This window comes from Chelmon rostratus, chromosome 1 (genome assembly GCF_017976325.1).
Source record: "Chelmon rostratus isolate fCheRos1 chromosome 1, fCheRos1.pri, whole genome shotgun sequence".
In the NCBI taxonomy this organism is placed as follows: domain Eukaryota; kingdom Metazoa; phylum Chordata; class Actinopteri; order Chaetodontiformes; family Chaetodontidae; genus Chelmon; species Chelmon rostratus.
The window spans coordinates 17,776,364-17,791,684 of NC_055658.1; the positions used below are offsets into that span (position 1 = coordinate 17,776,364).

The 15,321-nt window shown below is 43.1% G+C and overlaps 1 protein-coding gene across 3 annotated transcripts; it reads right to left on the bottom strand.

Moving 5' to 3' along the window:
* Positions 1-3,202: 3,202 nt before the first annotated feature.
* On the bottom strand, positions 3,203-15,302 carry kif7 (kinesin family member 7). Of its 3 annotated transcripts, none has more exons than XM_041934530.1 (20): positions 15,238-15,302; positions 13,666-14,058; positions 13,313-13,510; positions 12,787-13,186; positions 12,340-12,687; positions 11,337-11,517; positions 11,063-11,230; positions 10,665-10,823; positions 10,240-10,385; positions 9,984-10,105; positions 8,866-9,021; positions 8,575-8,780; positions 8,261-8,458; positions 6,922-7,047; positions 6,576-6,752; positions 6,277-6,492; positions 5,781-5,987; positions 5,466-5,664; positions 4,718-4,879; positions 3,203-3,945 (listed from the first exon to the last, which is right to left on the bottom strand). In XM_041934530.1, exons 2-20 carry the CDS (start codon positions 13,994-13,996, stop codon positions 3,551-3,553), a joined length of 4,095 nt encoding a protein of 1,364 aa, XP_041790464.1. In that variant the 5' UTR covers positions 13,997-14,058; positions 15,238-15,302; the 3' UTR covers positions 3,203-3,550. The 3 variants fall into 3 exon arrangements, with proteins under 3 accessions (XP_041790464.1, XP_041790446.1, XP_041790454.1); XM_041934512.1 differs by having other exon boundaries at positions 11,325-11,517; XM_041934520.1 differs by having other exon boundaries at positions 11,325-11,517; positions 13,666-14,184; positions 15,238-15,291.
* Positions 15,303-15,321: the final 19 nt, after the last annotated feature.

A 15,321-nucleotide genomic window follows, 5' to 3' on the forward strand; every position in this document is an offset into this window, starting at 1 on the left:
CAATAAACAACCTAACGTTGGCTTTGGCGGATGGGTCAACCCAGAGCTGAACAGATTTGCTCCATGTGCGATTTTAATGCGAGACATGTGAATGTAAACTCGACAATAATAGCCCGCTATGACTTTATTGGCTGTAGCTTTAACGATGAGCCCTATTTGAAAACTCAGCCTTGAATATAACACGGTAAGATGATTGCATGCTGTCTATATGACGTCCTGTGTCTAAAACATGTAGAATATTAGGCCAGTGCGCCTGCAGACTGGGGATGAGATGCATTCATCGAAACATGCCTGCAGATGATATCTGAGGAAACTAATCAAGACCACAGAATCCACAAGACTCACTTTCACATCGTGCAAGACGCCTCCTGCATCCGCGGACACTAAAACATCCACATGTGATGTCGGGGGCGGTCGGTAGCATCGCTCGGGCTCCAGATGTGCAGGACACATGAGTTTGTGTGCAGCCTCGCTCCGACGAACAGGTGAGCGCGTGGATCAGATCGATAAATCCCACACCGTCCGCCGAGGCTGTGGATCAGATATCCTTGTTGAATTGTGTGTTTGTATCCGTGAACAGGGTCCAGGTCCGTGTGCTGATGTCGGTCAGACGAGCAGAGATATGTGTGTGTGTGTGTGTGTGTGTGTGTGCGCTGGCCCTTCATCCGCAGTGTGTAAGTGAGTGTGTGTGTGTTTTCCCTCACTCCGAGCTCGTGAGGATGTGTTGTGTCCCCTGTCGGAGCCTTCACTGATCTCCTCTCACCTCCTCTCTGCCTTTTTCTCTAAACGCCTTCTCCCCCCCGGCGGCTTCGCTGATGTCACACAGACGGCAGGTTGCTGACAGCCAATCGCGTCTGTCCTCTCCGTGCGTGTGTGTGCGTGTTTTGGGGGTGCGGTACAGGAATTATATTGAGTGAATTATTTTACAGATGTGATTGTTTTATCTATGTCTCTGTGAGAAATATGTGCTATTGTTAATTATTAAGTCAAGTTAATTTTCTTCTTACATAATCAATAGCTCTACTGTGCAGCATGTTATAGTCTTATGGCTCATGTCATTAAATGGTAAAGGTTAGTTCCATTTAATTCCAAGGATGGGACCACGTATAGTATTGTTAAGAAGGAAATGAGGGAACAGTTAATGACTTAACTTTTAAAAAGAGGTGATATGTCCTTATTTATGCCCCTCAAAAGCCACTATAGAGAATTTGAAAATGGCGCCCCCCAGTGGCAATAACCTGTGGAAGACAACAGTGCACAGTCAGAGTCTGTGTTGCATGCAAAGGCCAAACATGTTGAGTGCATTTCAAAAATCAGCAAAGCCTGCCTGTATTTGCACGTGGTCCTCTCTTCTACTATTGGCTGACATGCATTACAGCCAGAAATGTGTTTCAGGTCACTCTTTGCTTGTGGTGTGCAAGTGCGTTCTCATGCCTGACCTGGTGGGAAACAAGATACAAACGGTACAGAAGCCCATTCATTAAAACTTTGCTCTACGAAACCACTAGAGGTAAAAAACTCCACAGTTATTTCAGAAAAAACTACAGTATATGCTTCATGGGCCTGTTGTACACTGTCCAACTCATTATCCGCAGAATAAAGACAAAAAAGATGTACCTACTGTGTCAGGAAGTTTGTTCTCTAATGGCTAAAGTTTTAAATTTAGACTTTAATTTATTCTCACTGGACTACAAGTGTCGATAGCCGTCCAGCGCTGATGGAATTAAATGCATCAGTGCAGGAAAGTGCAGCTCAGATTGATCCAGATTTACTTGGGTTTTGGTGAGTTAAGTAGCAATTGTGTAGTTTTCTATGAGGATGCGGCACAGCATGAAGCGGTTAAGGCAAGAATCTCCCAGATACACTGCACCCCACCTCCTCTGTTACACAGCAGTCCTGAAACCAGCCCTCCCCCCTCAGATGAGCTGGATCACCCCTGTGCCAGAGTTCCCTGCTGTTCTCTTTTTAAAATGATTTCAGTCTCATTTCTCATTTCTCTCTTGCAGCTGCCCTTCCCATTGCTAACATCACCAGGCCTGTGTTTGAGCTAGAATGATGCACATAACTCACCTTTCATTCCATTTATGAATTGCAAATATATATATATATATGTATATGTATATATATATATATATATATATATATATATATATATATATATATATATATATATATATATATATATATATATATATATATATATTTGTTCCAATTAATTGTAGCAATTGAGCTCAATTTAATGGATTTATTGCTCACTCCTTTAAATTTGCTCTTTGGTCCAAAATCAGCAATAACACATGGACTTCTTTTTGATCTGACAAAAAGCAAAAAACTGTTGCTTGACCCTCAGGGAGATGTCTCCGGAGATATTACTGACTCCCCTGAAACACTGAGGATATACTGCCCTCTACTGCTCAGATGGCAAACCCCCATCTCACGCGTTTGATTTCTCTGCGTTCCACTATGCGGAGATGACCAGCTAAAGAAATATCCTGCCTTTTCTTTACTGATTTGTCTTCCACTTGTATGTAACAGGACAGATCTGCCGAGCTCTTAATCATGAAATAAAGAACCAGGATTATTTTTAAGGTCCATGAAGGAAAAACTTTGATGACAATGAATGATGCTCCAATTAAACGCAGATCATAAAGCCTCAGATAGAGTGTGTATAATGACACAGTTATTATCTTCATAGACTATGTTCAGGTTTGACGGTTTCTTACATTAGGTCAGTATTAACCAATAGGCTAAATGGTCTTAGACTGTAGGTTCTTGATCTATATTGGAAACTGGCACCCTAAACCAGGCGGTTTCAAAGTATATTTGTTCACTCCTATTATTGTTCTTGGTCATACTTCTATTTGGGGGATATCATGTTTCAGTGTTATCTATCAGTTGCATTGTTTTTGGGTGCTGACTGAATTTTCCTCCTAGAAAAGGACTCCAGTCAGCTGTGGCCTCCCAGAACCAGCCTGGCCAGTCACAGCTGCACTTAAACCCTCACGGCTACACTAATCTGACATTTCACAGCAGCTTTCATGCCTCATCTACATCAACTGTGATAACATCCAACCTCACCATCGATTTAAAAAGGATTACAGGCCAAGCGGCAAAAATGATTTCCCTATTCCTGTGCTGTTCACGTAAAAGTTTTCTGAAAACCCTTGATTTGACCAGAGAGAAAACACATGCCACATGAATATGGATGCCAAAAACATTTTAATATAAAATACTGTAAAGGTAGAAAGGCTACATGAATAGAGAGCAAGAGAATCTCATTTTGTAATGATGCAAATGATTCACCTCTTATTGACTTTCATGGCTGGTAGGACCACATCCCTACCAATTACTGTATAATTACCATAAACTTTACCTTAGTGAAAGTGCTTCATATAAAATCAGTGGGTGTCCTTATTCATTAAAAAAACTTTATATACAAGTACAAAAGTTGAAATTGAAAAAACTACAGACAGATAATAGACGAAATATTTCAGAAACCACAGAACAAAAATCTATGTGAATGGTCTTAAGTAACATAATACACTGATTTTCAGATGGGATTCTTCCGTACATCAATGAATGCATTGTTTGAAGTCAGTGGTCCGACGTTGAGGCTGGAGCGGCGGGACTCTCGGCGAGACTTCACCACAGGCAGGGCTGTCGGCACGCCCAAAGACCCCAGACCGGTTTGAACTACACGGTTGACGGGAGCCTCCCCAGCCGCTCGAAGCCACAACTCCTCCATAACAGCAGGTTCTTCTGTGGGGAGAGAAGAGCGTCTCCATGTGGACGGGAGCGGGGTGTTCACCAGCTCCCGCATTTCCTCCCTGGACCTGGGAGGTTTGTCAGACTGCCCCGCCGCCCTGCCTCCGGGGCTGTCCTCGGGGCAGCGGGGCAACTTCTCCATGCTGCCGGTAACTGCTGGTTTTCCGTCAGATGCCACAACTGAAGACGACACACGACACCTCAGTAAGTATTACACAGACCTGAGGGCTACAACTCTGAACTTACTGAATCACTGCTGGGTTCAAACTAAGGTCTGAGTTTTTGTTTCATTTGGTTAGTTTTGCTTCATATTGCATTCATGTACATCCTGTCATCATCACCTATGTGAGCCTCCCTGTACTTGCAACTGATTGATTTGATGGGCGTGCGCTTGCTGTGGCGTATGTTTGGTAGGTAGGCTTCTAGTGCAGTTTAAATGAATGAAAAGATTAATTTATTTGCCACTATAATAATAATATGGCATTAATAAAGCTGTTGGACCAAATGTGCATGAAACATTTGGTCTCCTCCTCTTCCCATGTGCTACCGTGGCTCATTTTGTGTTGGCGTTTTGTTTTTTCATTTTTTTGAGCCTTACGAAACTTCCTGTAACTGATCCGAAAGTCCGAAGCATCCAAAAAAAAAAACCAAACAAACAATTTTCACACTAGAAACAGAGAGACCACGTCTTTTTTTCAAATTTCTAATTTTGGTTTAGATCAAACTGAAAAGTCCGAAATGACTTAAGAGAATGTCTTTTGGCTGAACTGTCAGTTTCTTGTTAAAACAAGAAATTTGAAGACACCACAATGAGTTTTAAAAAATGTTTACAAAAGTCTGCTAAGTGGGAAGAAGTGGAATGTATGCATATCTGAAGCTTGATTATCATATTAATCTATTATCATAATCATAATTAAACACAACAAACACCTCGATCTAATAATACGTTTACCTTTAGCGTGCTCCTTTGACTGCGCGGCTGAACCACAGAGCTCCCTCAGTTTGATGCTTAATTCCAGGTTAGCAGCCTTGTAGTAGTTCAGCTCCTTGCTGAGGTTGTGGATCCATCCCTCAAACTGCCGCTGTCTTCCTGCCAGGCCCTCGTCTATTTGCTCTATGTGGGTGAGAGAAGAATATCAAAATATTATTTTATTAATATAATCATTATATTAATATGGAAGAACTGGCTACCTGTCAAACAGTGGCGAAGGGATTTACAGCGGCTCTGACCAAAGACATAGCAGGCGGGGACAGGACAGGAGCGAGAGGGAGGTCGGGCATCAGAAACATGTAGAGCCAGAATATTTTCACATCTAACTCTGTGAATTAAGGGTTTATTTCAACCAAAACAGAGTTGGTGATTGTTGGCATAACGTCAAAACTGCTATTTCTTTGCGTTCTGTTGATAATTTAGAACATTTTAAAGTACAAGTCTTAGAAATTGCACCTTTATACTTAAAGAAAGAAATAATCTAATGAAAAAATCTAAAGTGTAGAAGATGTGCTGACAAAAAAGGTTAATAACTTCACTTGCCTTTCTGCATTAAACCAGTAAACCTAAAATATACCCGTGGAGACCAATGAGTGAGGAATTTCTAATATATTCTAAGTGGTGAAAGTACATGAACATATGCAGGCGACCTTTTTTAAGTGAGAGATAATAAATTTTAGTATTTGTAAGAAGCCCATGAGATCCGAACCTCGACACTGCTGCAGCAAGAGCTGAACGCTCCTCTCATGTTCCTTCTGCTGCTGTGTGAGCCGCCGATCTGTGTCCAGCTGCGTGCGATCGAGGGCGTTCTCCAACCACTGCACCAGCCTCTGCTGATCGTCTAACTGCATTTCCAGCTCAGCCAGGGCGAGTTGCAGCTTACGCTCCTCCTCACGCAGAGACACCACCTACAGGAAACATCATATCAATTCTCTTCAGCACACATATTAGTGAGTTCAGACATTAAGAGTCTTGTCAGCTCATTTTTAGGTGAGAACATGGTTAAAAATGGAGTTACGCAGACCTTGTCAAAGTACTTGCATAGCAGAGCTCTGGTCTCAGAGGCAGACAGGTAACTGAGTTTGGCCATAAGGTTCATCTCCCACTGGGAGAGCATACTGGCAGACGCCCTCAGCTGTCTCTGCCTCTGAGTGATGGCCTCGTTCTTGTACTCAATAGCTGCATCCAGAGCCTCGATCGCCTCGTCAAACTGGAACAGTGTTCGCTCCTCCTAGAAACGTTGAAGGGAACGGATGGACTTAATGAGAGCATGAACATTCAGTCACAAACAGGTAGTATTACAGTTACGAGTGAGGACTTGTTACATGCTGTCTAGTCAAAGTTTCTATTGTTGCCCTGTGAGTACTGAATACATGTTTGCAGCACAGCAATATCTCTGTTCCTCTGAAATAATTTGATCTGTTTCTGTCGCACAATTAAAATACAGTATGTTCTTGTCAGTGCAAGACACAAAAGGAGATACAAAATCTAGAGTCTTGAAGCCCAGAGTAACGCCTGACCTCGGGTGAGAGCAGGTTACCCTGCCGCAGCTTGTCGTCCAGCTCCACTCTTTGTTTAAGCAGCGAGTCTTTCTCTTGACGCAGGTTGGAGATCTCTTGGCGAATCTGTTGTGAGTCTTGAGCGCTGCTGCTGCGAAGAAGACCATTCCTCTCACTCAGCTCTCGCTCAAGTGACTCAATGCGCCCTGTAAGTGTCACCAGGTCTTTACTCAGGGCCTGGAGGGAAGACAAAGAATACATTTTGAAGTGTTTGCCAGTGTCATGTGTCTCCCAACTGAGCTGTTTGTGGTTGTTAATACCTGACTGGAGCGGAGCCTCTTGGTCTCCAGGCCACTGCGTTCCTGTAGCAGGGCTTCTTTCTTGGCCAGGATTTCCTCTCGTTTAGTGAGCTCTCCTTCCAGATCTTCTAGCCCTCTCCTCTGTTCCAGCACCCGCTCCATTTCTTCATCCAGCCAGCGTTTCTGTTCCTCAATCTTCTGCTCACACATCATGCAGGAATAGAGACACACAGACGGGCAAACTGAGGCAACAGGAGAGTGAGACAAGCAAAATCCGAACACCTCGCCTCAAACCTCCTCACTAAATTTCTTCTGGAGTTTACAGGGAGTGTGCTTTCCCTGACTGCCAAGCTAGCTTTCGTCCTACCTGTTGCTCTTCCAAAGAGATGACAGAGCCGTTACTGCCACTGCGTCTCTGTCTCTGGAAGGCAGCGATCTCCTCAGTCTTTATTCTCAGGATCTTTTGCTGCTGCTCATTCTTTATCTCAAGCTCCTACAGAAGGGATGGAAGGTCGATTAGAGGACAAGTATAGAACAAAACAATGTCTGCCTTAAAGACAAAAAATGCATTATACAGTATACAGATGTGTTTTACTTTAATCCATTGCCAGACATTTGGCTTTTTGATTGGTAGTGGTAACATTTTCCTTAAACAATTGCAGAGGGCTTGGACAGCGAATTGTTGCTTATTCCAAATAAAGACAGACTTTTTTTACACACACGAAAAACAAACATGTCATTTGCGATAAACTGAGGCTCACTTGGTTCTTTTTCACTCATTCAGAATTAGAAGCAAAGACTAGAACCAGAAATCTATGGTTTGGCAAACCTCTGCTCTAAATTTAAAGTGTCACAGCAGTCAGACGCATTGAACATTACTAGTAGTTCCCTGCAACTGTAAATACACACATTAAGTTTTAAGAATGTGGAGATGTGGAACTGGCTAAGGGACAGAATTACTCAATTGAGCTTCTGGATTCATCTGAAAGAAAATCTGAAAATGGAGAAAAAAATATTAATTGAAACTTTGCTGCTAAATTGAATCTCTTTTAGAGTATAGTTTCTGTAAACAGCACGAATAATTGTTATCTGGCGAGCTAACTGGCTATACACTTTGTTTTCAGGCGGCAGGTTTGTAAGAACACATAAGTTAAGGTGACTCCTGCAGTCACATATCCCGTTTGCAGTTCAAGTTTCAAGGGCCACTTCAGAATCGGTGCCTGACCTCGAAACAGTTCTGTGCATTTCGAGAGCCAAAGAACCAGCAAAGAACCAGCTCTTGGCCAGGAAAACTGGTTTGAGAGCGGCACCGACACTTTGCTGGTGTAGCACCAAGACCCGCTTACATCAGGGGCTGGGGGTGGGAGTATTATTTAGTTGGACAAGACCAACTAAAACCTTGTGACTGCAACTGCAATGCCTGAGGCAATGGTGCATTAAAACTTAAGATTTTGCTACATTTCTTGCTCATGTTTTGTTTTTGGCACGAAGTCCTGATCTGAACAAATAAAGTTAAAGTTAAATGAGTGCAACTAAATTGGATTACGATCTATGTTTTAATCACTGTTGGACTTCATTATGTACACTGGAGAGCAGTGTTCCTTCCAAATTTGAAACTCTATGGTGAAGTGACACCATTAACACAGAAAATACCCACAATTCTTTTCCACACGTTCCTGCCCTCTGCTGTATTAGCCCGGGGTTACCTTGACTCTGTGAGTTCTTCGTTGCATCTCGGTCTCCAGGCGTCGTTTCTGCTGACTTTCCTGGCGCAGCCGCCTCTGCAGCTGCTCCTGCTGCTGCCTCATACTCTGAACGCTTCGTTCCAGCTCTAACACACGACGCTCGCTCTGGGCAGGGAGGTTAGCGAGACGAGCTGTGTCCCTCTGACGCTGACTGAGAACCTAATACAAAAGACACGTTTTGATTTTCAGACGTTCAAATGTGCAATGTTTTGTGAACCAGTCTCTAGTTGTCTGTTGTATTATTGTTCACGAATACAGAGATGCGACAGTCAAACCTGAACTTTGCTCTGAGCAGCAGCTATTTTCCTGCGACACTCCTGTGCTCTGGTCTTGTCTGTCGCGCTGATCTCTCTCTCTTGCCTCTCCAGATCCTGCAGCTGCCTCTGGGCCTCCTGCAGCTCTTGTCGGGCCTGAACAGCTTCACTCTCCAAAGCCGTGATCTTATGGCTGTACTGCCTGTTCAGGGCCTGAGCATCCTTACCTAAAAACCCCCCACAAACGATTCATTTGAAAAAACACAGACGAGAACTTCTATTTAGAAAAGATGCAGAGATCTAAATTGCTACCTGTTTTGACTAGCTCTTTGATGAGTTCTTCCTTCATGCGGATGGTGACAGACAGTTCCCTGATCTTCTGCTGTGCCTGAAGAAGTCCGAAGTCTGAAACGCCTTCAAAACTTTTCAGACTTTCACGCACAGATGTCTGCCCTGTACTGGAGTTGGCTATACAGACATTTGAGAGAGGACACAACAGGTCATCAGGGTGGTATGATGAGGAAAGCCACAGGGCTTCAAGGCAACATTCAAGTTTTAAGCCCTCATGTCTGATGTTCCTGAAGTACCTGGACGGATCAGTTCTCCTTTGACTCCTGAGACTAAAATGCAGGCAACAAGAGCATATGAACAGATTTTTAAGGCCTGAGGTTACTTTGACTACCGGATCAACACAAACATCTGATTGCAAAAGGAACCAGAACACAGTACAGAACTTAATTATTGTGATCCCATATGCAGCTGGTGTCACTGAAATATATTTTAAGATCTTTCCATGCACAAAAAAAAAAAAAAAAAAAAAATCCAATATATCTCCAGTTAAGTTCACCACAAGACTGCATGCCTAAACACCGGCAGAGCGTCGCTCTGTGTGCTGAGACAGTAGTAGAAAGTTTATAGATTTGAACACTGTCGAAACAAAGCAACTTCACCACAAGCACATGATGTAACACAGGAGTGTACACATGTGTGGTCAAAAAGGACCCGAAAAGAGTTGAAGCATGTGAAATATTCAAGAAAAAGAAATCACAGCCTGTGGTTTCACTTTTTCTGTGGAACTGAAACTGTTTTTCGATAAATCACAAGTGAATTTTCCTGTGAAGATTCTCATTCATCCAGGTCATTGTAAGCTTCAGGGCCTTCAGTCCAGTTGCGAACGACTGAAGGCCCTGAAGCTCACGAGTGAATTTGCGTAAATTCAATCTGCAAATGTGCAGAAAACAACGGTAGTTTTAGAAAAATGTGTCTGTGTAAACAACATGATTTGAATACTGAGGTCACAATTTTGTAAATATCTGAGTCTCAACAAACAACAAAAATCCAGTGGATCCTTTTATTTTGACTTGGTTCTCCATTCAATACTCCTAAAATTGTTTCTCACATATAGGGACATCTGAGGTTGATTGACTTACATGCTTTTCTGGCTAAACAGGGGTGCTGGTCTGGTTCAAGCAGCTGAGATATGAGCCCTCTACCCCCGGCTGCTAGTCCTCCTGACAGCATGTCCCTCTTGGTCCAGGTCAGGTTCACTTGCCTTTCAGACATAATAGCATGAGCACATGTAAAATGACATATACACTGTCTTAGTGTATACATTATATATTTTTCTAACACTTAAGTTAAACAGTGTTTAAGTTGCAAGATATAATTTCTGTAAACACAACATACTTGCGTCTCTCCCGGATGAGGCTGAAATGACTGCCCTCTTCTTCCATGTCCTGCATTTCTCCTCCTGCTGGGATCTCCTGCTCCTCACAGAGACTACCATCCTGTTCAGCACACAGCCCATTGCCAAGGTAGCCCACTGGACTGGCCTGGAACCACACACATAAACCCACAGATCAATGAGTAGGCTATGACATATCCTGGTGAACTGTATAAAAATAAGCAGATGAAAGTAAAAATAACATAACTTGACCTTTTGTGCATCTTAAAATAGATTTTTCTTGTTCTATGTCAGTATGTGGGCCTCTGAGATGGTACATTGCAACTTTTGTATATGTGTGTCCCATAAAACAGCCTTCATTTCTTACTGCTTCTTAACTTTTGAATCCACACCACAGGCTGAAACAGTGGCTCTGCTGGTTGGTTACCTGTCTGTATGTGCCTCCATTCTGACTGTGCTGCATGGAGCCCATAGGGGCTGTGTGTGGCCGCGATCTCAAGTTAAGGCCCAGGCCCATCAGCCCTGGAGTAGACAGATGACACTGCAGCTCTGCTATCAAGTCCTGTTGCTCCTTCAGCTTATCACTCTGAGACAGAAGAGCACAAGCAATCAAATAAGTAACATATCACTTAAGGCAACAAAAGTGTTGAAAATCATGAGCTGGGGGTTCATACTCTGCTCCCAAGGTGGCTCATATTACAGCTCAGCTTGGTTAACCCTGCTATGACCCAGCAAATTTAATATCAATAAATGCAGCATGCCAAGACTGAACTGTGACTCACTGCACTAATGGAATAACAACGCTAGAATTCCACTGCATCTCACCTGTTGCTTGTATTGCTCCATAGCGTCCTCAAGAGCAGCTAAAAAGTCTGTGTTCTCTCTCTCCAACCGCTGGATCTGTGCTTGGAACTGGACAATGCTGTCTTCTTTCTCTCCATCTTTCTCACTTTCATGCTCATGGCTCCAACTCTCCTCCGCAGCCTCTGGATCCTGGGAAATATATAAACACATGTATAAACATATTAGTGCTTGATATCTACAATTCCTGAAATTTTGCAGACTTTGGAGGGTAAAAGAGACACACCGGATTCCTTACAGAAGGCCTTCCTCTCCTTAATGCGACACTGTCCTCGGTGGAGATGTTCTCAATACCGCTGTCTGGTCCTGAGGCAGTGGTCAGTCCGCTCCGTTCCTCCTCCACTGAGCACAGCCACTCTTTCACTCTCAGACTCTGTTCTGCAGTCAGAGCCCCTTCACTCTGCAGCTCCCGCAGCAGCCTGTGATGTATTAGTAACAGAAGAGTTCACAGGAAGGAATCACTAATGCTTCTTCAATCTGTAAAACACTCATTCGCTCGGGGCATTCATGGTGAGAGACACTTGAGTGAATGAAGCCTGGTATAGATGAGACAGACAATAGCTTTATGCTGCCTCGAACTCCATTGTTTACCAGAGAGTGTGTCATGTATTCCAGATTCTTAAGCCAGCAAACAAGTGTAAACATAGAAACACGTCCCTGAGCGTCCCTGGCCGTCATGTTGACTGCAAATATGTCAGTGTACGAATGGCTTTTATAGAATTTCAATAGTTTTGCAGTCGAGTTGTATTATACAGCGATAAAGGCTACCATATATTTGGCTTTTGCTAAACAGATACTGTAAGACTTTTGTCTCTTTAGAGATGTGTAGATAAAAATAAAAAGATAAAGAAATGAAATCTTATTATGTAAACTACGTGAAATTTATCAAATTTATGATAGAAATTGGATTTCATTTGGCTCATGTCCATCATTTGGATGGTTCATATGATGGCAGTGGTTTGCAGGAACAAACAAAATGAAGGATTAATGACTGCAAACAAAGACTGCCTGGAATGTATGGCATGAAACAGTGATGATGGCCATCATTTAATATCCCTAATTTAGTTTTAATACATTCTGAATTTGTGTGCAGGAAACCAATAGGTTCTTAATTACAAGGACAGGCAGAATACACACTAACTAAGACAGTTAGTAGTGGTCAAAACCAGCTATTTTGCCCTAAAAGCAAGTTTGAACGTGATACAGACTTCATTTATCTCGATCAATCAACGTGCTTTAACCTGTAAGCAGTGTCTGTGCACGTCCTATAGTGGGCACTCTGGACTTGCAGTCTGCTGATCTCTCCCTCTCCGAGTCGTGGTCTCCTGTTCGGATCAGCGTGAGAAATGATGCGGGTCTCTGAACGCTGGCGGTTTTCGAGAGCTCTGCGAAGGGCCTTGATTTGTTGCTCCAGCCCTTCCACCCGATCTGGCTCACGCTTGCAGTTGACTGTCGCCCGGTTCTGAATGTTCCTGGCCCTTGCAGCGTAGTTTAGTGTATTCAGACTCTCATCAAAGTCTGAGGAGGATGGACTGATGCAGGCAATCATCAGTGTTTTTGAATTTCCTCCCAAAGAGTCTTTTAGGATCCTGGGTGAAAAAATGAGATAATATAAATGAAACAAACTGACATTTGACACGATTTCTGTTAGAATATTACAGTATCTCAGGGACATACTGAAAATGTACCTTGTGATTTTTGAATCTCTGTATGGTATGTGAGAGCCTTTCCTCTTGGGGTCTCCCAGTGCCCCGATAACATTTCCCAGAGCCAGAAGGCCGCTGTTGATCTGGATGCTCTCTTTCAGTCTCTCTCCAGTGTTCCCTGTCCGCAAGATACGCTCTGACCCTGCCAGGTCAACAAAGTGGAACTTGGAAGACAACATTTGTGGTCCAGAGCTTGTGGCAGTCCCATAAAGGCGAGAGCTTCCCCGACGCTGGTCCATATACACAGTAAAAATGGTATGTGACCGGCTGGAGTTTGGATTCATCTGAGTTGCGCCAGTGTGCCTGGCTGTGTTTCCTGACTCTAGTAAACTCAGCACCTCATCAAGACCCTCCACTTCGCACTCCTTTATGCCACACAAAACTATGAAGTCACAAAGACAAAAATATGAAACACAGATTATTAAATACATAATACAAGTAAAATGCTGCTTAACATATCACAGCCACAGAAACATGCTTAAAGAAAATTAGGCTGCTTTTCCCATACCAATATTTCCTTTATCCTCCCGGATGTGGATGTCCTTGCTGGCTGTCTCCACCTCCAGTAAGTCCTTGAACTCCTCTTTGTATACCTCCAGATAGGAGACTCGGACAGAGAAGTCTGTGAGATCATTTTCATCAAGCAGCTTGAAGACATCCGCAACAGCCCTGGGGATGATACCCTGCTCCTCATCTCTAAAGGAACCTAGAAACACCATGAAAACACTCAACTCCATGCGACCGGCTTTTGAATTGTCTTATGCAAAATGGCCGAACCTTAAGCTGAGCCTGGTTTATATTAATAAAGGATAAACTGAACTGAGGTGGACAATGAAAGAAATGATAAAATTAATAACTTACAAATATTAGCTTCTCCAATAGTGTAAGTCTTGCCCGAGCCTGTCTGTCCATAGGCAAAGACTGTAGCATTGAAACCTTGAAAGAAGGCGTCTATGAGTGGCTGGACAGACACAGAATAAACCTCCTCCTGACAGCAAGTTTCTTCAAACATGTAGTCACAAAGGAAGTGTCGGTCGTGGCCCAGCGTGACCCGACATAGCTCTGAGTCCACGGTGATACAGCTCTCATGGCAGTGTAGAAGCTCTTTAGGCAGCAGAGGACGCACTCGAACAGCTACTTGGACCGCAGAATAATCCCCTCTGCTTTGGCCACCCGGCACTTTTGGAGACATTTCTGCTGCACCGCTGGAGCTCTTCTGAGTTCCTCTGCTATGTATGGATCATCTTTGGGCCACTGGAGGGGACAGAAGTATTGTGCCACCAAAGTTTTTTTTTTTTTCCAACATCTTAGGCCATCTGGCCTAAGGATGTAATATGGCCATGAGCGAGAATATGATTTGTATAACCATTTCACTTAAAGCTGCAACAGGAGAGGATGATATGGATCAATACATACTTCAATAATGCATTATAAATATGCAGTGTATTTGCGATATAGCAACTATCATGGAAAGTCAAGTAAGAAACTATTAAAGAAGAAAATTATCCAAACTTAATGCCTGATGTTGACTAACAAGTTAATTTAAAACCTGACAAATAAAGGTACTTCTTCACACTGATTTAAAAACAACAACAACAAGTTCAGCCTGCTCATTGATTTGCAATCACATCAGCAATGGCCTATCACAGGAGATAATGAGCAGACAGCTGACACATTCATACCATCTCACAGTATATGCCCTTGTCTCTGAGTAGGTTTCTGAGATACTTTAAAAGGGCTTTTAGTGTGCATATTCAGACTTAAAGCAAGATGCCTCTGTGCTCCTTATTTCCCTTACAACTTAAAAAAAAAACCCTCAGCACAAACAACAAGACCTTAATACACTGTTGATGCAAACTCAACACGTCCTGGAGCTGCTCTGCTACTGCACGTTACTGTAAGTAACGCGAGACAACGAGGATAAACAACAACACAACAAAGTACGTCAATCCATATCGTTTTGGAAAGTTTATCCAACTTGACTAACCTCCTTAAATTCACGTTAAAAAATAACTTCCGTCAACTGTATACGCAACGTTTGCATTTTAAAGCACGACGGGAAGTAATTAAAGTTAACTTACTTTGACCATGTTAGCAAGGTGATGTTAGCTAGCCATCTTTCCACTGTTTCACACAGTACACGGTAAGGTTACAGTTATCCGTTAAAAAATGCGTGGCGGCTTTTTTCTAACTCTCCTATAACAACAATATTGCCAACTTCCACACGCTAGTTTGGTCGACTGTTTGCCGGATAACTTCAGCTAAGCTAAAGTTAGCCAGTTAGCCAGCGGTCCGAGCGACAAAATCAAAACATGAGGATGAGGCTGGATGTCTGGAAGCGCTGCAACACGTTCCCGCGAGAAAAGGCTAACGTTAAACAGCATGCGATGACTGGGTGGGTCCTGGTAACCGCTAACAAATGACACTACTTACTTTAATGTCGCAGAAGCTCCACCGTGGACTCGGGATAACTCTGGAGTGATTTTGGAGAATGGAAGTGGAGGAGCAGCCGAGGGG

Bases quoted from the DNA above. Each gene is read 5' to 3' on its own strand.
- kif7 (XM_041934512.1), bottom strand. From the start codon at position 13,996: ATGTCTCCAAAAGTGCCGGGTGGCCAAAGCAGAGGGGATTATTCTGCG. The intron at 11,518-12,339 runs GTTAAAGCACGT...AATACATCACAG, and splicing joins TGCACAGACACTGCTTACAG to GCTGCTGCGGGAGCTGCAGA. The intron at 8,781-8,865 runs GTAGCAATTTAG...GGGGGTTTTTAG, and splicing joins CAAAGAGCTAGTCAAAACAG to GTAAGGATGCTCAGGCCCTG.